The sequence below is a fragment of the Saccostrea echinata genome, unplaced genomic scaffold (assembly GCF_033153115.1).
Source record: "Saccostrea echinata isolate AGI-Se365-2 ecotype Australia unplaced genomic scaffold, CSIRO_AGI_Sech_v1 ptg000047l, whole genome shotgun sequence".
Classification (NCBI taxonomy): Eukaryota; Metazoa; Mollusca; class Bivalvia; order Ostreida; family Ostreidae; genus Saccostrea; species Saccostrea echinata.
Window position 1 is genome coordinate 2,640,014 of NW_026889796.1, and position 26,209 is coordinate 2,666,222.

General features: G+C 33.7%; 1 protein-coding gene and 1 non-coding gene across 3 annotated transcripts; one reads left to right on the plus strand and one right to left on the minus strand.

Annotated features, from left to right (window-relative positions):
* The first annotated feature begins 26 nt into the window (after positions 1–26).
* LOC133202911 (protein ECT2-like) lies at positions 27–18,120 on the plus strand. Of its 2 annotated transcripts, XM_061338774.1 has the most exons (23): positions 27–110; positions 561–644; positions 1,226–1,299; positions 1,658–1,837; positions 3,929–4,015; positions 4,222–4,329; positions 4,633–4,731; positions 6,272–6,371; positions 6,557–6,672; positions 6,818–6,880; positions 7,599–7,824; positions 8,738–8,862; positions 10,459–10,647; positions 10,861–10,971; positions 11,384–11,480; positions 12,316–12,397; positions 12,532–12,610; positions 13,791–13,910; positions 14,146–14,284; positions 14,718–14,872; positions 15,385–15,470; positions 15,744–15,930; positions 16,242–18,120. In XM_061338774.1, exons 1-23 carry the CDS (start codon positions 65–67, stop codon positions 16,392–16,394), a joined length of 2,706 nt encoding a protein of 901 aa, XP_061194758.1. In that variant the 5' UTR covers positions 27–64; the 3' UTR covers positions 16,395–18,120. The 2 variants fall into 2 exon arrangements, with proteins under 2 accessions (XP_061194758.1, XP_061194759.1); XM_061338775.1 differs by lacking the exon at positions 561–644 and having other exon boundaries at positions 33–110.
* Positions 18,121–21,005: 2,885 nt separating this feature from the next.
* On the minus strand, positions 21,006–21,078 carry Trnas-aga (transfer RNA serine (anticodon AGA)). Its single transcript has one exon. It is a non-coding gene; the product is annotated as a tRNA-Ser (tRNA).
* Positions 21,079–26,209: the final 5,131 nt, after the last annotated feature.

A 26,209-nucleotide genomic window follows, 5' to 3' on the forward strand; every position in this document is an offset into this window, starting at 1 on the left:
GAACAGCCAATCAAAATCATCGTACGATTTAAACAGCGCCATTTTCGAAGGAATATAGCCGACAATGGCGACAGATTCCAAGCCTCTTGAGGCTTCAAAGAAAGAAGACGGTAGAACAATTAATCTGATTTTGTATTGTTTTATATATTTTGATGTTTGCATGTAAATGAAACAAAAATCTTAAATCGTCTCCTGCTGTAATATTGTCACAAAATGATGTTCTCTGCATCATTACATGTATGTGTTTTAACTTTTAGGTCTAGGCCTATCTTTTTATAAAAGTCATTTGTATGTCAATGTATGATTTTATGACCTTAATATTTTGGCATTTATCAGGTATCAAATGGTCACTGTCAGACTAGCTGATACATATATATTTAATTTTGGAGTGTTTGATATGAGAAATTAATCTGGACACCTTAAGTTGAATCTCTTTGCATTGAAGTGAACTTTTACTTCATAAAAAAACACCAAACAGATATCCTTGGAGAGTTTCAGGCAATGTTACTATGTCATTTTACCTGCTTCCCATGAGTTATTTTTTTATCGTTCTTTTATAGTATATAAAATTGGGGCAACTCGTGTACTTCAATTAAAGCACTCACCGATGACAAAAATGTCATACTACAAACATTTTATGAGGGGTATGTCATCTGCAAAATGTAGCAGAGCATATACATTATATCATGATAATTTAGTAAACTATATATTATAACATGTCTGGATACATCATCTTTTAGATTTTGAGGGATATATATGCTTGCATTTTAGTCCGTACTCTGTAATACTAATTATATTAATCATATGCTAATATTTATCGTATATGTATTTTAAATACCACACATATTTGAACCAAAAAATATCATAATATGGTGCATATTTATAGATCTGTCATTCTTTTATAATTAAGTGTGCTAGAGGAGTGCATGTTGCATCTAATCAGACACTAACGCTAAACAGAATGATTAAACATTACTGAAATTTATTTATTCTGTACTATCTGAGTGTTATTATATTCATTCACATTTTCCCAAGAATTGTAATTTACTACCTTAAAATATGGCTGTTAACCTTGTGATAATTTTGTATAAGGTCAGTTCAGGACTTACTACTTGGTAATTAAAACTCATAAATTCAGTAAGATTTAAAAGTACACATTCCAAACTTTACAACAAGTTAGTGATTGTTTCTATATCACTTGAAAAAGATTTTTTTATTATTATAGAGGATAGACCCATGCAGGTAGTTTTAGTAGGGGAAGCGACTCAAGAAAATGAAGATCTGCGACAAGCTCTCAAGGTGAAATTTTTGAAGCACATTCTGAAATGTGTTGGAAAATCATCTCTTTTCACGATTTTTTGTTTATTACCATTATGTAATAATGTTTATCCATATTCATGAGATCAATATTTGAGATTCTTATCCTTCTACCTCAAAATGAAAATAAGAGAGTTGAATCTTAATAATTAATTTGTTTTTAATTTGTAATTTGTTAAATGTTATAAATGTCATAAAATGTTGAAAATATATATAAAGAAAAGATCATGCATAGAGGATGTATGCAAGATGTCAAATAGGACCAGATCATGTTTTATATTTAATGTTGAATTCTTTTTCCTTCTTGTCAGTACATTGCTCATGTTAACTTTTTTTGTAGACTTTGGGTGTTAAGACCCGTTTATCTGAAACAGGGATGGACTTCATTCACATGGCTTCTGAAATTGAGACAGTGTTTGTTTTGTCTGAGTTTGGGGGAGATGTTTTTCACAATCTCTATAAAGCTGAGGCAAACATTGTGGGCCCCCCTGTGATACTGCTCTGTGCCAAAGAAAACAAGGTGACCAAAAAAAAAACCCCCACCTTTTGCTAGCCTTGTTTTACTTTAAAACTTATTTTTAGCTCACCTGAGCTGAAAGCTCAAGTGAGCTTTTCTGATCACCCGTTGTCTGTCGTCCATCCGTCTGTAAACTTTTCACATTTTCAACTACTTCTCAAGAAGCACTGGTCCAATTTTAACCGAGATTAGTACAAAGAATCCTTGGGTGAAGGGGAGTTTAAATTGTTAAAATAAAGGGCCAAGCCCCCTTCCAAGGGGAGATAATCAGGAAAAGACAAAAATAGGGTGGGTCATTAAAAAATGTTCTTCTCAAGAACCACTTCGCCAGAAAAGCTGAAACTTAAGTGGAAGCATCCTGGGGTAGTGTAGATTCTAAATTGTTCAAATCATGACCCCTGGGAGTAGGGCGGGGCCACAATAGGGAATCCAAGTTTTACATTGAAATATATTAATATAGGAAAAATCTTCTTCTTAAGAACCACTGAACCAGAAAAGCTGAAACTTATGTGGAAGCATCATGGTATAGTGTAGATTTTAAATTGTTCAAATCATGGGTAGGGTGGGGCCACAATAGGTACAGTGCCCACTGTGCAATCCGACAACTGTGCAATCCGGCACACTGGACTTTCCGACCTAATATTTTATTCCCAAAATTTTCTTTATAATTTATATAGAATAAAACACTGTATATTCCGACCACTGTACATTCCGAATTCCGGCGCTTTTTTGTCAACAGAACTAGATAATTACTTTATGATTTCACCTGAGTAATCCGACATAATTACACTGTACCGTAATTAGCCGCTGGCCAGGTAACGTGAATGTCTCGTTTGGTCACAAGATTGGTCTACTTAGAGAGTAGTTAATTACACGTACGAGTTTGAAAGTGTTTATGTAAGCAATTATAAACGAATAGTTTTTGAATTAAAAATTAGGCAATCATTTCTCTGTTGTTATATATATGTCCCTGTTGTTATCAATTTTATTCTCGCACTGAAAAAATAGCATCCACGCGACAGAAAATAAAAAAGTACGTGATGTTTAGATCGCCTTTACCTTACAGAATAAATAAGATTTTCAGCTTGAAATTAAAATCAAATATGCATTCACGGTCCTTCGTAGAACCATGTTATGAAAAAAAAAATGAGTACGTCGAACTACTGTGTAACACAATACACAATTTGAAAGGCAGCATCTTGTCGTATAGAAAACGCTTCATTTCCGGATTAATATACACTGAATCAAGCGAGGCTGTGTACATAAAAGATTCACCGAAAGCAAAAAATACCGTCTTCAGTTGCCCATTAAATTTAAAATATTACGTCTGTTTGATTAAAATTCAATCGCAATCACAGTTTTAGAGCTACGTCCCGTTTGTATGAAAAGTCGCGTGACGGTATTAATAGCACAGTCTATGTTGAGAAATAAACAATGGCAAAAATCTGTAGAAAAAAATAATACCACTGTGTAGAGAAGGTAGACGAAATATTTACTTTAATATCGACTGTCAGTAAGTAAAAATTAAACTGCAACATCTCGAAGCAATCAGCAGTTCCATGTTTTGGCCATTAAAAAAAAAAGAAAAACATCGTATATTACTACAAAGTACAGAGTTTACTAATGCTATATCACAAACGCTGTTTCTCAAAGAAATGCTAATCAGATTTATTTTATACAGCAAAGAAACACACAATTATGCAAACACTTTGACAATTAAATATAAGTGTATTCTTAACCTAACGAAAAATGATTTTTTTTTTTGTATGAAGTCGTCTGACACATATGATAATGCTCAGAAATATTCAACACTGGGTAATCCGACACACTGCCTAATCCGACATTGATTTTATTTCCCGCAGCATGTCGGATAAGACAGGTTTCACTGTATTACAAGGGGGAAATCAGATGAATAACAGCAGGGCCAAAGTTACTCAGGTGAGGGTTGTGGCCCATGGGCCTCTTGTTTACTTTTAAATTGATACATAGTGATAAGAAGTTAAGAATCACAAAGAATATTAATGAATATACAGTCAAACCTTGTTATTTCAAACTTGTCATTTTGATGTTTATTTTCTGTGGCCACTTTTGCAGGAGATACCATGTCATTCCAGACCCTTATACTGTACAGCTATGGAGGGAGTTATATTGTGCTTTACTGGGTTGGATAAACAAGAGGCTGTATGTATAATATTAAAGACAATACTCTTTTAGAAAAATATAGTTTGAATAATATGTCATTTCACGCAGTAGGTATTGAATGGTACACAATGCACTGTCATTGATAGTTAGAAAAAAAAAATTGGAAATTAAATTAATTGGAAAGCTTTTATAACTGAAGCAAGTAGTGTATAACTTAAGATCTACAAATTGGATTACTTTTCCAGAGGCCTTTAGCAGAAATAGTGCACCACATGGGAGGAAGTGTACGTAGAGATGTTTCCTCCAAAGTTACCCACCTCATTGCAGACTGCACAGATGGTCCTAAATATAGGGTGAGTACTTGTAATGTTGAGAAGACAATCTAATAATAATATTGAATTACAGGCAACCGCTGCAGGTTTTGTGATTCTGTTTATTTGTCTATACCATCAATTAAGTCCTGCATATATTGTGATTTTATATTTACAACTTGAGCTGCTAATTTTTCATGAAAATTGTCAACTACATAAATTACTTGTTCCTAAGTGTAGAATTTGAAAGAAAGAAAGCCCTCAGATTGAATCGAGTAGTGAGCATTTCTTTATCTCATTGTATGACATAGATGTAATTGTAAGAAAACATTTTCTATGTTTTAGCTTGCCAGTAGTTTAGAAATTCCCATTGTGAAAACAGACTGGATCTACAAAGTATGGGCAGACAGGGATGTCATTGGAATGAAGGCAGATGAAAAAATGGTATATTGATAAAGATATTAATCACTCATGTTTAATAACTTGATAACTTGAAAACTCTTTGTAGCAAATATTCAGGTAAAGGACTTGTCTTGATACTAATTAAAGTAAGTAAATTAAGTAAAAATTAAATTTTGATGGTGAATTAGGTGGAAAAAAATGGTAAGTCCTCAAAATCTGGAACATGTCAGGGGTAAAAAATATTTCAAATACAGTGGCTTCCATTTTATCGGATAGCGGTTTAACGAATATTTCGGCTATTTCAATATAATATCAGAGCACAAAACCATTTCTTATATATTTATTAATAATTTCACCTGATATTCTGATGAGAAAATATTGGAATTTCGTTTTATCCGATACAAAAATTTGGACTATCATAGTGTTTTTTGATAATCAGCACCTTGTTCACACCTCCAACTTCGTATGTGAAGCCTTTGTTTACACAGTTTGACACCAATTACCTTGACTGGCTTGAGTACGACAATGAGGGGATTAGTTACGCCTGGACGCACACAGGCACCTGTCAATAGTGGGCATAGTAAATAGATAAGTTTTGATTACAGTTTGTGGTGATCAGCTTGGGTTCAATGATGCACATGTTAATTATGACAATTATTTGCAATTTTTTCGGCGTGAAATTTTAATTATTGAACTGATTAGCTTGTGTATGACAATTTGCTTGGATAATGAAATAAACCTATTCAATCGTTTAACTTGGTCAATTGGCTTAATATTTATTCACTTTTCAGTGCAAAATTTATGGTAAAAATCACAAATGGTCCGTTCTATAAAAATACGTCTCAAAATTCATACCATCTTTCTCCACATGGCTCTCAAAATCTCTCTTCAGCAGACAAGAACGAGACTGGTAAACTCACACACAGTATAAAATACGTAACCGTATTAAAGAAACAAATAAAAACGAAATAATTACATATATTTAATATTTTTGTTTATTTTTAATTTACAATCTATCCAGGGAAAAATAGTTTACGGTTATTAGTCAAGCATTTAGTCTACTTCCGTTTCCAAAATGGCGACCATCGAAGAAGGAATGTAAACGTGCTGAAGAAAGATGGCAATAACTATCAAAGAATATATTCTATACGTCAATTTATTTGAAAAAAAATTTCATATTAAATTCATAAGTAAGTGAAATAAATTATTTTTAGTAAAGTCATTAAGTAAACATGTCAAAAGAAAACGAAAGTGCAAGTTTGAAATTTGCTACGATGTATTATCAATACATGTAGCTCTATACATCTATCTTTGGACTCGGTATGGAGCAATCGGCTATTCTAATTTTCGGCTATTTGGATAAAACTAGGCTGACAACTTGACTATTCGAAAAAACGGGAACCACTGTATCAGAGTTTGAAATATTCAAGGGGTATTTCAAATTCCATAATATAAGAGGTTTAAATATCTGCCTTTCTTCGATATACATGTACATATCCAACAATAAAATATTTCAGATAAGAAAGTTATCGTACATGTATAATAATCGTATACACATCAACCAGGTGTATTGTTCTTACAGGTGCAGCACAGGGTTCCTCCATTCTACAAATGCTGCTTGTGTTTTTATGGTTTTAGTGAAGAGGATAAAAAGCATATGGAAGAAGTCACTGCAGGAAATGGTTTGTAAACCTGTCATGTTCAAATAGAGAATATGTGCATATTTAGTTAGAAATCAGTTTAATCAGCTATCCCCAAAATATGACTTTCTTACAGATACTTAAGTTATTAAACATGGTCAAATGAAATCTCCATTTGATGCGTTCCTGACTTTTGCATGATGTGTTATTTTATTGTGGTCTTTTAGGTGGAATATTTGCTGAGATTGGTGATGAAGACTGTACCCATTTAGTTGTGGATGACCAGCAAACACCAGAGCTTCCTAAAGATATAGTGCTACCACATTTTATTGTCAGAGCAGAGGTAAGTCTTCAACTGCAATCTGGAGAAAAATGTTCCTTTGGGAAAAATATAACATGACAGTTATCAAGCTTACTCAGTTTTGTGAGTAGAATTTTAATTTACCTATTCATTTTTTAAAATTCTGTTCATTGTTTTATATTTATAGTGGTTTTGGGGGAGTATACAAATTGAGGCATGTTCTGATGAAAGATTTTATGAATATCAGAAGGTAAATTGGTAGTTCTTTTGTTGTTTTTATAATGTACATTAAAAATAATTCCTTTACAACTTATTAGTAATTCTTTTTAAATACAGAATATCCATCACATACATATACCTGTAGCAAAATCTTTTAGATGATGAACAGGGATGAGCACTTGTTATTGCAGTAAATATTTCATTTGATTATAATTGCTTTCAAGATAAAATATGTCATATGTGTATTTTACTTGTTTTTGATCTGCTCCACTACTCACAAACCCTTGGCCTATCTTGCTATCAAAAGTCAAGATTTTTGCCTCATATTTGTGTTAACATGTACTTATGGGTTGCATCATTGACCAAAATAAAGAGCATCGTAAAACAGAACTGTTCAAAGAATGTTCAATAAGCAGGCATCAAGTGATGTTTATTTTTTAGGATGCTAGTCTATATATCAAATTATATTTGAAAGTCAACTTAAAATTTGATGACGCTTAATTATTTATCATCTTTTGGATCATTGCTTACACGAGCATTTCACTCCCCATACCATAAAGGCATGTGAAATCTTAGACCATAGAAATTAAATATACTGACTTATTGGTCAATGGATATCTATAGTTTTGAATTGCAACTTAAGGAATAATCCCCATATTATGATAAACCAAAGTTTTAAGGAGAATGAAGCAGATCAGAAGAACTTGGCTAGCAAAGATGCATTTGAATTTTTGTTTCCATTTGAAAAGGAAACAAATGCTGAGTCAGTATTTACTCCTGGCCGATCTATATCTGGATCAAAATCACGGAAAAGAAAGAGGTTAAAGGAGAATATTGCACAGCTAGCTGCAGAGGGAGAGCTGGACTCCCCATTGTACAAACGACGGTCCAGCAGTGAATATAGTCGTATATCCATGAGTCCAAGTTCATTTCTGGATGCCTCACATACTCCAGACAAGTCAGATGCTATAGCTGGTAAGTTGTCAAACAGTTAATTTATTGGCATATGCAGTATGAAAAAAGTGATTAAAAATGTTTGTGAAAATGCTGCTCTGGGTTGTCCCTAAGATCCGGGGGCCAGGGAATTTCCCGCCTATAATGATGTTATCCGCCAACTACTCTAGTATTCCACCTCAACCCTTGTTAGGGGAGGAACCCCAGACCCCCTTCTACTTTTTTTAATGTCCCCTCCTATTTCAATTCTTAGGGACAACCCTGGCTGCTAGACTTTGAGGTTTGGAAAAATGTGTTCTGCTAACCTGACTTACCCAATTTGATTTGCCGAGTCTGTTCCAGAACCATGTTTTTAAAACCCTAAATGCATGTAACTCAGTTTTGATATGTACAGTTGAACTTCGTTATCTCAAAGTTCCATATCTTGAATACCATGGACATGTCGATGTGAGTTAAAAGAATACATTTTAACTACATAGATTATTCTTGCCTATTGCGCAAAAAAAAGAAAAAAGATCATTAGCTAATAAAACATTATAATTGAATTTTATTGCAAATAATGAAAATACGACCAATAAGTTCCCTTCCAAAAATTTCATCATGTTCATTGGACCAATCTCTTAAAATTTTTTCTTATATGACTGTAAAAAAAAAACTCCACATGGATGTAGATTTTTCTACTTCAAGGACTCATATACTAGCCTTTACAAGATAAAGGGAAAAACCCAGACTAAACATAACAAAACACACACAATTCTTACTTGATATGTGAATTCCTATGCCATTTGAATACATATGTAAATCAACAAATATGATTAAATCTTATATGAAGGTTTGTATTATTGCCTCAATCTATAATTTGTATATCTTAGTCTCAATTCTAATTTCTTGTATATCATTTTAACATGGTTGTTAATTTTCTCTTTATATAAAGAAACAGCTGAAAATGAAGAAAAATCCAAAGTTATGCCATCTAAGTTATCACCTAGACAACAGGTTGTCATGGAATTACTCCAAACAGAAAAGAACTACGTTGGCATCTTGCACACCATTTTAAATGTAAGAATTGTTTTATTTGATATAATTTAAAAAAAAAAAATGTAGTGAAGCGTAATTTTTAGCTCACCTCAACGAAGTTGGGGGAGCTGATGTAATACCCTCGGCGTCCCAGGTTAAGGTTTCTGGAGCAGTTTTCTTTTCAAGTACTTCTATGGCCTATATTAGTCAGAGATGCATGGAGGATGCTTCTAGTGTGTTTCATTGTACCAGTCAAGGTTTCAGATGCTGCAATTTCAGCTATAGAATGACCAGGTTAATGTTTTTGGAGCAGGTTAAAGTTTTTGGAGCGGGTTAAAGTTTTTGGAGCAGGTCTCATTTCCAAGTAACTATAAGCCCTATATTGACCAAACTTGCATGGATGATACATCTAAGGATGCACACTACTGAACTTGCTTCGGATGCTGGATCTGACCTACATTTTCAGGATGAGTGACTAGGTGAAGGTTTTTGGAGTAGATCTCATTTCCAAGTAACTATAAGCCCTATATTGACCAAACTTGCATGGATGATACATCTAAGGATGCACACTACTGGACTTGCTTCAGATGCTGGATCTGACCTATATTTTCCGGATGAGTGACCAGGTTAAGATTTTTGGAGCAGATCTCATTTCCAAGTAACTAAAAGCCCTATATTGACCAAACTTGCATGGATGATACATTTAAGGATGCACACTACTGGACTTGCTACAGATGCTGAATCTGACCTATGTTTTCCGGATGAGTGACCAGGTTAAAGTTTTTGGAGCAGATGTCATTTCCAAGTATCTATAAACCCTATATTGACCAAACTTGCATGGATGATACATATAAGGATGTTCACTACTGGACTTGCTACAGATGCTGAATCTGACCTATATTTTCCGGATGAGTGACCAGGTTAAGGTTTTTGGAGCAGATGTCATTTCCAAGTAACTATAAGCCCTATATTGACTAAACTTGCATGGATGATAGATCTAAGGATGCACACTACTGGACTTGCTTCGGATGCTGAATCTGACCTATATTTTCTGGATGAGTGACCAGGTTAAAGTTTTTGGTGCAGATGTCATTTCCAAGTATCTATAAACCCTATATTGACCAAACTTGCATGGATGATACATCTAAGGATTTACACTACTGGACTTACTTCGGATGCTGGATCTGACCTACATTTTCTGGATGAGTAACCAGATTAAAGTTTTTGGAGCAGATCTCATTTCCAAGTAACTATAAGGTCTATCTGAACCAAACTTGCATGGATGATGCATCAAGGGACGAACAATCTCAAAACTTGCTTCGGATGCTGGATTTGACTTACATTTTCTGAATGAGTGACTAGTTTTAAGTTTTCAGATAAGTCCATTCCCAAGTAACTGCAAGCCCTATCAGACCAAAATTGCATATAAAATGTTGCATCTAGGGATGCACACTCCTAGATTATTAGTTTAGTGTGGGACTTTGCCTTACTTAAAGACAACATTTGTTGAGGTGAGCTCTGTAATCTCTGATTACCTATGTTTTGAAATTTATAATAATAGAATAGACTATGACAGAACCTTTACCTGACTAGACTATATTGTACATGTATCCTGAGTCATGATCCATGTAATTGCAGGTTTTTAAATCAGAAATAGAAAAACCCAATCAATACCATGGTGCTATTCTGGCCCCACAAGATATCAAGCTGATATTTGGCAACATTCCCCCTATCTACAAAGTTCACTGTGAAATCAAAGAGGAGCTGACAGCTATGATGGAGAACTGGACAGAAGAATGCTTAGTGGGTCAGGTCATATCAAAACATGTAAGTAGGCCAGATTATCTCAAGAGGTCAGAGTTCAAAGTGTAATAAAATATGTTAATACCCAGCAAACATTGGGGAAAAGATCCTCTATTGGTTTTTATTTGAATGCTTTTGTTTTTCTGTCTTTGAATTCATGACTTGCAAAGTTGCAATTCAAATAGGGATGCTTGGAAATGACTTTTATACATGTAGATACAATGTTGTACTTTGCAGGCTGAAGCAATGCTGAAGGCATATCCTCCGTTTGTGAATTACTTCGAACAAACAAAAGAAACCATAGCTAAATGTGATAAAACAAACACAAGATTTCATGCTTTCCTCAAAGTAAGTAAAATTCAAACATAAACATACTGACTGGTAATATTTAAGTGATTCATTTATCATTGAATTTCTGTATTTGAAAATACTTCTCTCCCTGGGAGAGAACATTTATAGATTTAGCTTTCTGTTTGATCCTTTTCATTTTTAATGAAATATTAATTGAATTTAATTAAATGATTTCTGTTTATAACTGTTTGTTATGATAATTTGGTGCAGGGTACATGTACAAAACTCAATTAACCAGATTTTCTAAATTCAATTTGTATTAACTAACCATTCCTTTTAAAGTTTTCTTGTAAAGTTGAATGTTTCTGGGAACCTGTTAAATGGAATTTCATATCTTTATTGGTGCCAGTACATGTGAATTTTTATTTCCTCACTTCTTGGTCATCAGTAAGTTTGTCCTATACTGTAGGTGTGTCGGAGTAAACCCGAGTGTGGTCGTCAGAGTCTGACAGAGCTGTTGATTCGGCCTGTACAGAGACTACCCAGTGTTTCACTGCTGCTTGGAGGTAAGTCTGACTTGGCACATAATTACTGAACATTTAATTTGCAGCTAAAAATTCTGTTTGATACATGAATAAAGTTTTACATGTAAACATAAGTATGAGGATATTGAATTGTTAAAAAGAAAGCTACAGGGAACTTATACTGCCCATTATTTCTGTATACAAACTTTGATAGAAGGAAAAAAAGTCAAAATTTTGAACATTTTCCAATATGCCCCTGGTTTGGAAATAGGATAGAGCAAACACTCTTCAAACCTTTTTTGGATAAATGGGATTAAAAAGGGTCATTTACATTGAATATTTACATGTATACTGGTTCCACAGAAATTGGCTGGATTAGACAACATTCTAGATTATATAACATTTAAACAATGAAATTTACTAAAAGGGACTAAAAGATTTCATCATGATAGCCTAGATTCCAAATACACAACATCCAGATTAGACAAATTTTAATGCACAGTAAAACATGCTTATAATGAAGTGCCAGGGATGGGCAATTTTGCTTCATTATAAGCGTAATTCGTTATACATGTATGTACGTAGTGTTTGATATATTTTAAAGTCAAGGGGAATGAAAATCACTTCGCTATAAGCATCAATTCATTTTAAGCGTGTTGGATATAAGCGTGTTTTACTGTATATGCATTAAATTATAACTAGAAGAGATTTTTTTCCTTCCTTGATTTACATGTACATTAATGAAAAATTGGTGTTTTTTTTTTGAAAAGTGCTAAAAATATCCTTCACAGTACACTTGAGGGAATACCTATTAATAAGTGAAGAAGATGACTTTTAAATAAGATAAATATGATGTTGTTGTGAACTACTTCTTTAGATATAATAAAGAAAACCAGCAAAGATAATCCTGATTATGAGAGACTAGAAAATGCCATAGACCTTGTTAAAGAAATTATGACGTAAGTTAATTTTGTTCTTCAAAAATCATCTACAAACAGCTTATAACGTATTAACATATCATTGCTGTAGAAACAGACAGAAGTTTGTTTTTGTATGAAAACTAGTAAAATCTCTTCTTCTTTTTTATTTTCAGACATATCAATGAAGATAAAAGAAAAACAGAGAACCAGGTTGTGATGTTTGATATTATGAATGAAATCGATAACTGTCCTGTAAGTATCATATTGTGGAATTATGTACATGTGATGTATATCATAAAGTAAAAACAAACCTGCATAGCAGAAGGGGTAAGGGGGTGGATATGAATTACTGTAAAATTTGGTCTGCTTGTACCGTAAGTAGGTTGTATTTTTTTAAGGTTATGTATTGCAGGTTTTTTTTAGGACTTAAAATCAAGGGCCTGGGCCTTTCCATTTGGGAAAAAATAGTGTCATTTAGTTAAAATTGGGAAAAATATCATAATTCACATTTTTCGAGATAAATTCAAATAGGAGCCATTTCTTTATTTGCAAGGCATTTATTGACTTATTTACATTCAATAAATCTTTATTGAAAATCAGCTTAACTTAATTGTTTGCTGTTCTGATGTTTTATTTAATTTAAGTTTAATTTTTTCCTATTATATTTAGAATAATTGACATTAATGTCATGTTTTGAATTGTCTTTTGGGAATTTTCTTTGATGAAATTGGGAAAAACACACACTTTTTACCATTGGGAATGGGGCCTATTACAGGCCCCCTATGACCCCTAAAAAACCCTGTATTGTCAGAGGGATTTGTCATTGACCCTTTTATAAGTGGGTACAAATTTTAGGCAGAATCAGTTGTCAGATCAATGCTCTAATGCTTTTACCTGTGTTTTCACAATTCAGTTTTACCAATAAATGATAGATTTTTACAGTAAATCTAGTTTATTGACAGCATGAGATATATAAATAATTTAAAAAATAAATAATAAACTTTTGTCAGATAACTGTCGGAGTTGTTAAAAAAAAAATACATTTCGCCATCCAGAAAATTATCAACGTTTCTTTAACTGGCCTGTAAGTCAGACAGATTTTTGACCTATATAGGCGGGTATATAGGGTATCTTTAAAAGTCTGAGTGACCATTTTTCTGCTGTCACAGCTTGTGGATGACAGTTGTACCTATAGGTTCCTTTGTCGCATTTACACATAATAATCGCATGTTTTGTTGCAATCGTTTATGTACCAATCCCTTAATAGAGTCATATCTGAGCAAAATTTTAATACTCAAAAAACCAGCACACATATTTTTTGTTCTGAGAAGGTCAATTTTCTTTCTTTCGATGCAAACATAGGAATAATCAACAAATTACTGAAATAATGTCATAGACTTGCAGTTTCTACATCAGCTGATTTTGATTGCAGGCTACTCTTCTTTCCTCCCATCGTAGTTTTGTGAGCAAGGCTGATGTGATAGAACTTTCAGATGAACTATGTGGACGAAGTCTCCCCCTCTCTTTGTTCCTCTTTACAGATACTCTGGAGGTCTGTGGGCATTAATTTTCAATATCAGCAAGATATGAAAAAATGTAATGCTGATAACATTAAAATTTCCTGGCAGTACTTGTTACCTTTATAGTAGGGTAAAGTTTACTGATGATAGGTGAAACTGGATAAATTTTCAAAATGTTTAATTTCTCTATGAGAAATGAAAAAGTTTACACAATATCTTTGATTTTTTAAGACAAACCTATAACTCTTGTATGGGACTTTTTGTTAGATCTGTAAGCGTAGAACCAAATATGGCAGTACAGCAAAGAGCCCCGCCCTTCGGAGGAGTCCCCAGAAGCCATACAAACATCTGGGTCTTCTACAGCTGAAGTCAGTCAAACGGGTTATTAACTATAGGGAATCAGAAGGTAATGAACTGTCATGGTTACATTTATCTGAAATTTTCTTCGATATTGGCTCAAAAATATTTAAAAGTGACTTGATATTTAGTTGCTTTGTGAGTGACACAAGAAAATTTCCATATTGCTGACTGGGATACAAAAATTTGTTTCGTTTCGTGTGAAAATTTAACTATAATTAAACATGTATAAGAATCCTGTTCATTGCATGCATCATAATGATCTCTTAACATTGAAATAAAATTTAATTCACGTGAAAAGTTTTAATGATCCAAACACCTACAGTATATCAGCAAACCACTCTACATACATGTACATGTATATTGTTTTCTGGTACATGTAGAGTTGTATATATAAAAAGATTTACTTGTCATACTTTATACTTTTGTAGAATTCTTACAGCTTCAATCTGTGTAAAGGAAGCTGGTGTCTTTCATTTCAGATTGTCAGAACAGTTTTGGGATCATCTGTAGGTCTCATACAGATGACAAGGACAAGTTATACAGCTTCATGATTGACGAGACAGACTTCAATAAATTCCACTTTCTGACCTCATTAGCCAGGTCTATTGCCCAGACCAGGTGTCTGGCTGATCATGTAAGTTTTCTAAGCAATCACAGGGCTCTGTATTTGTATTGTTTAAAATTGTAAGGATATTTCAAAAGAGAGGCAAGACAATCTACAGTTTAGTATTATGAATCTTTGTTATTTTACCAGAACTTTTTTTTTCAGAGTAAAGCAATGGTTGTAAATCACAACAAATATTTGCTCTGACTTCCTTTTACAAAGACTGTTTATTGCCATTATTTTTTTGCTGACTTTTGGGATTAAATTATTATGAAACCTGTCTAATCCAACATGCACTGGGACACAAATTTTGTGCTTGAATAGACAGGATGTCAAACTGAATAGTGTAAAGAAATGGGGAAAAAGTAAAGTGGGAAAGAAATTTTAGGTTGGAATTTATGGGAGACAGGTTGCAAAGGTGTTGGATTAGATACATGTAGTTCCTTCTGTCATACAGAAATTTACTGTTTTATTTAAAAAAAAAGAGAGATTAAATATGATTACCTAAAATCTATCCTGATTCAACATTCTGTTTAAAACAGGAAGGTTTGATAGCCACAGTGGAGGGAAGAGATCTACAAATCAATACCAGTGTTCTGGGTAGGAGCACTTTCAGCAGGGCTGCTAAGTGAGTTTCTTAAAATATATGAATATATATAGATTAGAGAAAATTAGAACAGTATAGTATAAATTTAGCAATTAAATTATAATCTAGCCTTTAAAACTGTGTAATAATGGTGCAAAATTGAAATATTGATGGAGAAAAATGAATTTAAAAAGCACACCAATGTTGCTTTGCAACAGGCAGTTAAAACAAGGGAACATACTTAAGAAAATATGATTTCAAAATAGAAATTCTTTTCCCTCCAAAAAATCAACATTTGAATGTTATATTCAACAGACTGGGCAAGAGAGTGAGTAGGGCATTTTCCTTCAACAAAACACCGAGTCGATTAAAGCGAGCAGTGTCCACTGTTCTCAGTCCATTCTCCCATGAAAACAACCACAACACAATTAATGTGATGGGAACACCACGTCGTGGTGGTGATCTCTTCAACCGCAGACAGGCCAGCTGTATGGACCTCACGGTGAGTACTTGTAAATGAAGAGAGCGTAAGCAAAGCAGTTTATTGTGGAATCATAATTGTTTTTGAGGGACTAATTTATGTGGGTCACCCTTAACCAAAAAATGTCATCAATATAAACAGTAACTTTGTTGACATATTAGTTTTATGGAATCTTCTGTTTATACAAGCTACTCATGAAATTAAGAAGAAACCATCAAATTTTGATTGCTTATAAAGATTGATCCCCAGGTATTAAAATGATTCCATAGTAATTATATATGATGAATGACCTTTGATTGATATTAATTTAATGAGTGTTTTTTCTGTGACAGGACTCTATATCACTGTTGAGCAGTTACCCCAGTGCTACTACACTTTATCATGAGGATGACACAGTCAGTCTCGGGGCATTCTCCCTCCAAACCCCCATGGAACATTCCAGTGTGAACGACCACAACAGTAAACTCATGAAGCCTCCCAGTTAGGAGGCAGTGAAGATAATTCTCAGTGCCTAAAGTGTACAATCTTGACTCAAATGCAGAAAGTATTATATCAAAATTCCATTGTGATTTTAGAAGGGTACACATACACATTTCAAACCACTATTTAAAAAGGATAGCTGTCTAGTCTTTATCTACATATATATTGTAGTACCGGAATCAATAGGAATATATTTCAACTTTTCATACAAAGGAATTGTTTCTTTGATACATGACTGTAAGTACATGTGAAGTGTTTTCCAGAGGAATGTGATCTTAAACTAAAAGTGCTATTTATAATGTACATATGCACTGGGTGCTGTCGTGTAAAGAAGACAGTAAGAAGATGGAAAGAATTTGAAGTGTCTGCTTTTATGCATAATTCAATGAAAGCTTTACTCTTTCTCATATAGATCTGATTAAAATGTTTGTGTTTTAGTTTTAATGGGGCAAACAAAATACTTTATTTGAATTTTACTTTTGATATTTATTGTTATTTATACCTTTTTTCTCCTAATTGTATTAGATATTAGCTAGATGACATAAAAATATTTCACTATCCAAACTTCCTGTAAAACTTGGTATTTAACACCCTAAATATTCTAGTATTTCTTTTTTACTTTTCTCACTTTACAAATATAAGGTTACATGAACTTTTACCATTGGATTATGAACAGTCGCATGAAAATACTTAAGTACAAATGTTGTACTTGTGTAAGGAGCATTTGAAAGCAGGCATCCTAAAAGTTCAAGTTTTCCACAGTGTTGAGAAAATATGTTGTACTTCATAGTTTGACAAAAAGTTAGAATTTCTTTTAGCATCAAGAATACAAAATATGAAAGAAGTGTAATTTAACCAGTACTTAACTGAATGTCGGATAGGAAAGTAAATTTGTGTGTTCTTTGGTGCAGGTGTCTTGGTATATTGTACTGTTTCAGTTATTCCATTTTTACAGAAATGAAATTCTTTAGTCTGGGGTTCTAAGTTTTGTCTTATTTTTATTTTTTACTTAAGAAGAGTATCTTACACCTTACACTACCTTTTTTTGTTCATTCTTTCATAGAATTCATTCTCCTTTAAGGAAGCTCTAACACTGCACACTAAAGAGTTCTACTTGTGGGGTAGTTTTATGCAGTTAGAGTGATCTGCCCTTAGAAGTAAGGAAGAAAAAATGATTATTTACTGTTAATTGCACAATTTGTAATAGATTAAGATATTCTTAGCATTATATTAGATCAAGAATAAGTAATTGAAATCATTATTTCCATTAACTTTCCCGATCTGAGGAAACAACAGAATTTCTGTTCACGAATAGTCCATTGTCTTTGAACATTTTTCCTGCAAAAATAAGGCAGGTACCCTCTGCTGAAAATGAACTAAATAATCTCAATATGCACACTTATATATGATAGATTTTTCTCCAAGTCCAAAAAAGCACTTTTAGTAAGCGTTTAGAGCTTCCTTAATTGGTCCAGCATACATAGAGGATGGTTACTCCTAACATTTAAACCCAGATGCCTTTGATTTTAAAATACATGTGATATCGATCAATTTTTACCCTCCATGATACCATATTTAGTTTTTTTTTTGTATATTGTATGATACTTGTAAATTATGTATAAACATAAGTGTGTGTAGTCAACAAGTAGTATTACAGAGAAGGTTGTGTATAATCAGTGTAGTGCCATAGCACACCGTACTGAAATTAAAATGTGCGAAAATGCCTCTTCATTAGTTTATTCTTAATTTACTGCATGCCATAATAAATTCATATATACCCCGTAATCATAGCTAATATTAAATCAACCGTAACTGACTATTTTTGCAGCATGCTTTTGTCATAGGTTTGTTGCCCAAGTAACGGCATTATTTAACTTTGATTATAATTATGCCCTGCTATGATAAAAGGGAGCATATTGGTTTGCACATGTTGGTCAGTCAATAAACCAAGTGTTCTTGAAAAGTCTTTGCTTGACAGACATAAAACTTCATACCCCCCCCCCCCCCCCCCCAAAGTATGATACAGTTAAACCTCAGTGTCTCGTACTTGAGGGGGCCAAGATTAAACTTCGAGATATCCGAGGATTCAAGAAAAAAAAAAACAGAAAAAAAGTAGTTTGGGCTGCCACAGTGCCATATGAAGGTCAACTATAGTTAATTTTTGCATAATAATAATTTAATTTTATTATGTACATACCGTACCCATCAGCACAATATCCTTGTTGTATGTTGTGCTTCTTGGTAAACTGCATCCTTTTATTTTATTTAGATGATCGAAAGTTGTTGATAACTGTACATTTATAATTTTATCGCTCTTGACCATGAAAAGAAACAGTTACACAGCAATTTCAAGCTTTTGTAGCCTTTTACTCCGACAGCAAATCGTATTTAAAACATTTGCATTATTTCTTGTCATGTATGTTTCGGTTTTACATAATTTCTTTATGTTTCTTGATCAGTTATAACGGTGAATTCTTATTAAGAGATAATTCAGTGTTGAATATACTAATGTTAATTTCATTTTCTGGAACATCAAACACATCAAATGAATATTTCATGATTAAGTTTTAATTCAGTCAAACTTGTTAAATTAAGTGCTCCAAAATGCTTTTCGGTAATGAACGGATGATAAAGTCTATCGATTTGCCGATCAAATGTACAGTTGAACTTCGGTGTCTTGAATACCATGGATATGTCGAAGTGATTCGGAAGTCCCAACTACTCATTCTTTAAGTATTTTACACTCAATATCTCGGATATCTCGAAGTTTTTTTTCGGTCCCATCGAGTTCGAGATAACGAGATTTGACTGTACTTTCAATACAGGAGTCACAAGTCCAATCTAAAATGTCAGGAAAGTTGGACGGTACAGAGCTGATACTCCAGTAGTTGTTCTGACATGGCCAATACATCCAAATGTGTAAATAAAAAAATAGGTCAAATTTTCCTGATTTCTTATGGGACTAGGGCTGTGTCCTCGCAAAAGTAGACCATGCTGATGACCTACTTTTTGAATATCGTCAAATCTTTTCATCTCGGACACTCTCTGACACCTAGGGTCATCAAACCTCAGCTGATGCTTGTATGTGTTGAGGTTTCAATGTGACAATCTATAAAATATAAACATTATTCAAATTAAGAATTTTATGGCAACATACACTGTATGTACATTGTATGTTGTGTCTTCAATCATCAAAACTTAATCCAGTTAATGTAGCTTAAGATAAAAATTCATTGCGACCCAAAAGTAGGTCACGATAGTTTCAGTTTGTAACTTTTTGACTTGCTTAATACGATTAAGTATGATACCCATCTTCTAAATTATAAGGTCTAGGTTCACTAGGTGAACCTTGATAGTTAATCTTCCTTGGAACCTGTACCTATTTTGAGATATTCACAATGATTGTTGAAGGGATTTGTGATTTTGTTGTATGTTCTTAGATTTACCCGTAATAAAGTATAGCATTTCTTATCCCCGGGGCCCATTCTTTTATTGAAGGTTGGCAGGAGAGATGGAAGCCACATAGAACTGGCATTGCTAACATCAAGAATATTTTAAGGGTTTGGCAAATTCAAACAGAATAAACACTTAAGCTACGGAGATTCCCAAAGTTACAGTTTGTATTATTGCATTATTAAAACCGATCTACTCTCTTTGGTAACCGGCTAAGGTAGGTACATGTACTTTTGTTTTCTAACACGTTCGTAATAGTAGTTTTGTTTCGTGAAAATGCTCCAAAGTAAAGCATTAACCAAACATGCGTTCAGGGTGCATGTTATAATATTTCGTCAGAAGTAGACAATGTACCGGTTCTAGCTGATAAAGAACTTTAGTACATGAATACCCCGTTACAATTGTATAGAATACACGTATCCAAAAGGCTTACAAGAGGGAGGGGAACCTCGTAAGAAAGCAATTCCTGAAAATTCATCATAATACACGTATTTGTGTTTGAAGAATTTACATTCTTATTTTTTATTACTTAAATAAGACAAAGAAAAACCATGAACCCTATCATTTGTTAAGATTGTTTGTGTCAACAAGGCTTTAAGTTATGTGGGATTATGATAGACTAATAAAAAGAACATTTATTATGCAAAATGTAATTTTTACCTCACCTGAGCCAAAGGCTTTAGTGAATGTCCGGCGTCCGTGTGTCATGTGTTGTAAACTTTCCACATTTTCATCTTCCTCAGAACCACTAGCTGAGCCAATTTCAACCAAACTTGCCACAAAACATCCTTGGGTAAAGGAGATTCAAGTTCGTTCAAATTAAGGGCCATCGCCCTCTTTCAAAGGGAGATAATCAATAATAAGTGAAAATTTAATGATATCTTTTAAAGATCTTAAGAACCATTGGGCCCAGTATGTAATACATAGTGTAGATATAAGCTTGTTCAAATCCTAACCCTGAGGGTAGGGTTAGACCACAATGGGCGATCAAAGTTTTTCATTTCAGGAATATGTAACAGGAAAGGAAAAAATGCGACTGACCAGAACTTGATTGAACCCGGGGCCCCGAATTTCCAGTCAGATGTTCTGGCAGGTCTTTTAACCTGTCACTTCCAGGACATGGAAGGGCACCAAATGCAAACAGAAAAGGAGAAAAATGCGATGGACCAGACCCGGATTTGAACCCAGACCCCCTGAATCTCTAGTCAGGTGCTCTACCAACTGAGCTATCTGGCCATGGGGAACGAACCAGTCTGATCGCAGCATTCCTCCCTCCCTAAAGGTCTTTGGCCCCAAAGACATCAACCCAAGGTCTTCCCTGGAAGGTCTTTCACTGTCACTTCTAGGGTATGGCACGGCACCAAATGTAACAGGAGAGGAGAAAATGCGACGTACCAAACCGCAGTTCGAACCCCGGTCTGGTCCGTCGCATTTTTCTCCTCTCCTGTTACAAACAAACATTGCATAGGGAAAATCTTTAAGAATCTTCCGGTTCAAGAACAGCAAAGGCACGATTAGTCATTTTTATATGACAGCATCCTCAGGTAGTGTAGATTCAAGTTTGTACAAATCATGACTTCCGGGGAAGGGTTTTGGCATCAATACATGTATGTGATCTAAGTTTTATATAGGAATAAATAGGGAAAAATCTGATGAAGAACAACATGGTCACTGACTCAGGTGAACGAATTGGCCAATGGACGTCTTGTTTTCGAAAGGGCGAATGCCACAGAATTTTACAATCATCATCAGATAAAACACGCTATTTCGGATTTTGAGTATCACTTAAAGCGTTGTCAGTGATGACATCTACTTTTTCGTTATTCGGCGGGAAAAATTGATCAAGAAAGTACGGTTGCTGTCCCTGTCCGTCTGTCTGTCATATCACTACATGTATCTTCTTTCTCAAACTAACATTTTACACAGGAGCCTTTCAACGTTTGGAATATGAGATGTCCCATAATAGATGTGCAATAAGGTTTGAAAGAGCTAGGTTCACTTTATGCATAAAATGGCCCTGTAGATATACCAATTTATTGACTAACAATTTATGTTCCATTTTAAACATCAAGATAAAGTAGAGACTTGGTGCTTTCATTTCCTATTAAAATTTTTCTCCTTAAAGTCCAGGTCTTGGAAAACAAGCTTAATGGAATAGCAATGTTCTTGAATTTTAAGGAAAACATGTATATTTAAGTGCTTTCAGAGAAGAAAAATAATATGAGCGCACCCTCTGATCTAAAAAATAAAATATGTTTTGTAATCCTCAGAAACGGTTCTATCAGTAAATAATTGCATATTTTAGATCAGAGATTGCGCTCTATATTAAATATCGAAAAATAGCTTTAAAAATTGGCTGTTTTTGTAGAATTGTTCAGGATATGAGAAAAATGACGTATTTCATGACGTCATAATGCATTGACTAGCCAGAAAATTACGTCATTTTTCGTGGATTCGCAATCGCCAAATGTTTAAATGAAATTTAATGCATTGTCAACTAAAACTAAGCAGTTTCAGTTTTTCAGAAATTCACAGGGCCAAAAAAGGCCCTAAGTGAACCTTGTTCTTTCATTTTCATATGGGTACCAATAAGGAGCTAAAGATTGAAAACACCTTTCTTTAAACTCTTGTCGTGCTTTGTCATTAAGTTTGAGTTTCAGTGCTGATCACGGCATGAGTCTTTTCTTTTCTGAATATTGAAAATTCCAAATCTTTTTTAAAAATATGCTGGTATTTTACAAACCGAAACTTTGTAATCCCTGATTACACATTGGTTGAATGTACAAGAACTCCTTTTATACACAATTTATGATTAATTAAATTCTTTAACTATACTTTCACTTTCTAAAGAAAGTACGTGGATATTGTTGGTTTCCTGGTCCGTCTGACAGTTACACTTTCTTCTTCCTCAATCACCTAATTCTTGCTGTAGCCAATATTCATCTTTTGGAATATCATTGGTGGTGTCCTGTAGATGTGCAGTAAGGTTTTGGAATTTTCATTTTCACCTTGGAAGTCGAAAAATGACTTTTTCCACAAAAATCCTGATTCCCCAAACTCCTCATATATTTTACACAGTATCCAAATTGACTGGTGTTCGGTAGATGTGAAGCAAGATTTTGGAATTCCTGTATATGTGCAGTAAGGTTTGGAATTTCAAAATTCTCCCTCAGGGACATTTGGGGATCGAAAAACATTTTTTCTACTAAAACTATGTTTCCAGAACTTCTTTTACATTTCATGCAATAACCAAATCATCTTTAAGAATATTGTTATGATTTCATTTTCATGCAGGAGACCAATAATGGGGGGGGGGGGGTTGTTAAAAACTTGACAAAACTCCTTTTTAATCAGAATTTATGCTTCTTTAAATTCGTTATTTTCGTTTTAATTTCATTTTGGTAATAATTTATCATATGAAATACTAACATAAGGAGCACATCATTATTTATGCCATAATGATTCCAAACTTTAATGATCTTTCTGTGTATTCTTAGAGACCTGAGAAGGAATCAAATCGGTATATTTTTTTAACATTCCAGGTTTTTCAAAAACCACCAAGACAGTAAAACGAGACATCAACGAACTCAGGAGTTCATATGTACACAAATACTGAGCAGCATCCTCGAGACCTGTAATGAATGAATTCTTTAACAGTTTCTTAGCATGAAGAGTCTTATTTCAGCACTATTTTATTGTCAAGACCAAAGTTAATTAAAGGTGTACATTTACATTGACCTTGGTATCTTTTCACAATTCTTGTTTACTCCGAAACATCAGCATAGGCAATCTATCGACTCGTACCGGGATTCATAGTAAAAAAAATGAAGTGATAATTTTTGCATTTCCCCCCGTAGTTTGACTTTACTACATCAATGTAACAAAGTGTTTCTCTTCAGACTTTACAAGTTCGTATATGCTGAAATTTATATGGAATGTTAATATCTTGAAAAAATATATACTAGTATACATTTTTTAGCACAGTATGCAGATGATTTAAGTTACCTACAATATATATATATATATATATATATATATATATATATATATATATATATATATATATATATATATATATATATATATATATATATATATATATATATATATATATATATATATATACATTCATTTCAGATTTATTTTACATACCTGCAGAACTACATAGCTCTCCGAAAAAAATATATTGACAGATCATCCCATTTTTTTTCAGACCAGCAAGCTACAGATCTGCATCTACATTTTACATAAGTCAATATATATGTGCATTGATAGAAAAATTATGAACAGTCATTGCGGTTAAGGGGTGGGATGGGGTATATAAAGGTGTTTATTATATGATTGAATAATTCCCATCTCTCTGATTGGCTGAGATCCGACAATGTTAGAAAAATACTACGTTATATTGACCTGCACGTGACCTTCCAGGTCAATATAAGGAATTATTTATTCTTCACTGGACCAAAAATAGATAGGGAAATTCCAAATTGATGCACATAGTTTTGGAAAGTTATTTCACTTGCACCAGACTTCCTCTCATATGAACATAACATTAACCCTCTCCCCACCTTTTGAGAATGTAAAGTTTTAATTTAAATTTTAAGGATAAAAAATTTCAATGAAAGCCCCCCCCCCATCCCCTCGTTTATGGACCTTTACATCCCATCAAATAAAATTTTGAGTTTGGAGAATTCTTTTCCTTTTTGGGGGGGTGTCATTTTTTTCCTTTTACTGCCCCCTTTTTTCAAAATCAATCCTATATAAGTGCCTGACATTTATTTTTTCTACATTGCACCTAAACTAGAATTAAAAATTCTAAAATAATACAACTGGTTTTTTTTTAACCCCGTTTCTCTCATTATGTTCGGCTAGTACTTCAGTAGATGTGAACAAGTAAGATGGCATGGATTGCCTTTAATGAGTGTGTGTCATTTAATCATTGAATGATATAATAAAACAATTATTGCTGTTTTTTCGGTCAATACGATGATTTAGCCACCTTCGAAGTACAATATTCACCTCGCCCTTCGGGCTCGGTGAATATTGTACTCCTCAGGTGTCTAAATCATCGTATTGACCTCAAAAACCAGCAATAACTGTATATGAGATATGACTAAGTAGATTTTCCCTTTGCTTCATTTTCCGGATAATAGGGGGGAGGGGGTATATTTCTTAAATGCCGAGGCTCCTTATATAACCGTAATTTGAAAACATATAAGCAAAGCCACAACTCAAGTTTCCAATGGACCTGGGTAAGCTAATGATCAAAAACATTTTAAACAAAGGTGAGTGGCCGTGTACGGGACAAACAATGGGGATGGGAAGCACAAATGTATAAAGCCAAATGATACAAGTAGAAAGAATATTACTTTCTCAGCGTGTCGTAAACTAAGGCTATATCAAGATGATCAGCATGCGGTGTTTATTGTAAATACTGGTATAAACCAGAAAATTGACTCGTTCGCAAATAATGTGAGAGTTTATACATTTGAAACCTCAAAAACAGAGTCCCTATCAATCGTATAGATCTGGGACAAAGACAAGTCCTCAATATCGAAAGATGAGGGCTCTCTCTCTACCTCATCTCCCCTTTATCTACACCTTTGACGATGCATATACCTGTACTCGTATATCCTGTCATTGTATGCATGAATGTTACATCTTCTCCTTGAAGAATGAATTAAAAAAATACAATGATATATTTGCTAAGTATAGAACTTTCTTCTGAGTGTCTGATGAAAGGTTTTATCATATGAAACGTAAAGTTTTCCGAAGGTTGTAACTTCATTTTACGTTCCGTCAGTTGTCATTTTGTTTGATGGATTTGTTTGACATATTCCTAAATTCTTCTGACAGCATCATTGAAAATATTGCTTTTATTTTTTCTGAAGACATGAGAAACAAGTGTATTGACCTTGGTAAACCACACCAATTGCTTTCCAATAGAATTCCTCGGATTCTACAAGTATCTGATGTGTCTAATGGAAAATTCCAAAGATTAAAAGTTTCAGAAAAATAAGCATTTTGTAAAGTCATTGAGTCATTTTGTCAAGTGTCTCATTAAGAATGCCCTGAAATTACCTTTTAAAGTTTTGAAAACTTAGTAATCTTTAATTGTTATATTTTTGGTCTCCCGGTTTTATAGAAAAGGGGGATATTAATTTGGGTCTGTCTGTTCGTCCGTCCGTTTGTCTGTGTGTAATACTTTCGTTTCCGAACGATATCCCAAAAGGCCTTTGAGCTTTTGCAATAAAGTGTTGTAGCCTAAGAAAGACTCCTATTGATTTTGAGGTCAAAAGATCAAAGGCCAAGTTCATAAATTCATACATTGCAAATAACAGTTTCCAGAAAACTTTAGTTTTTTTTG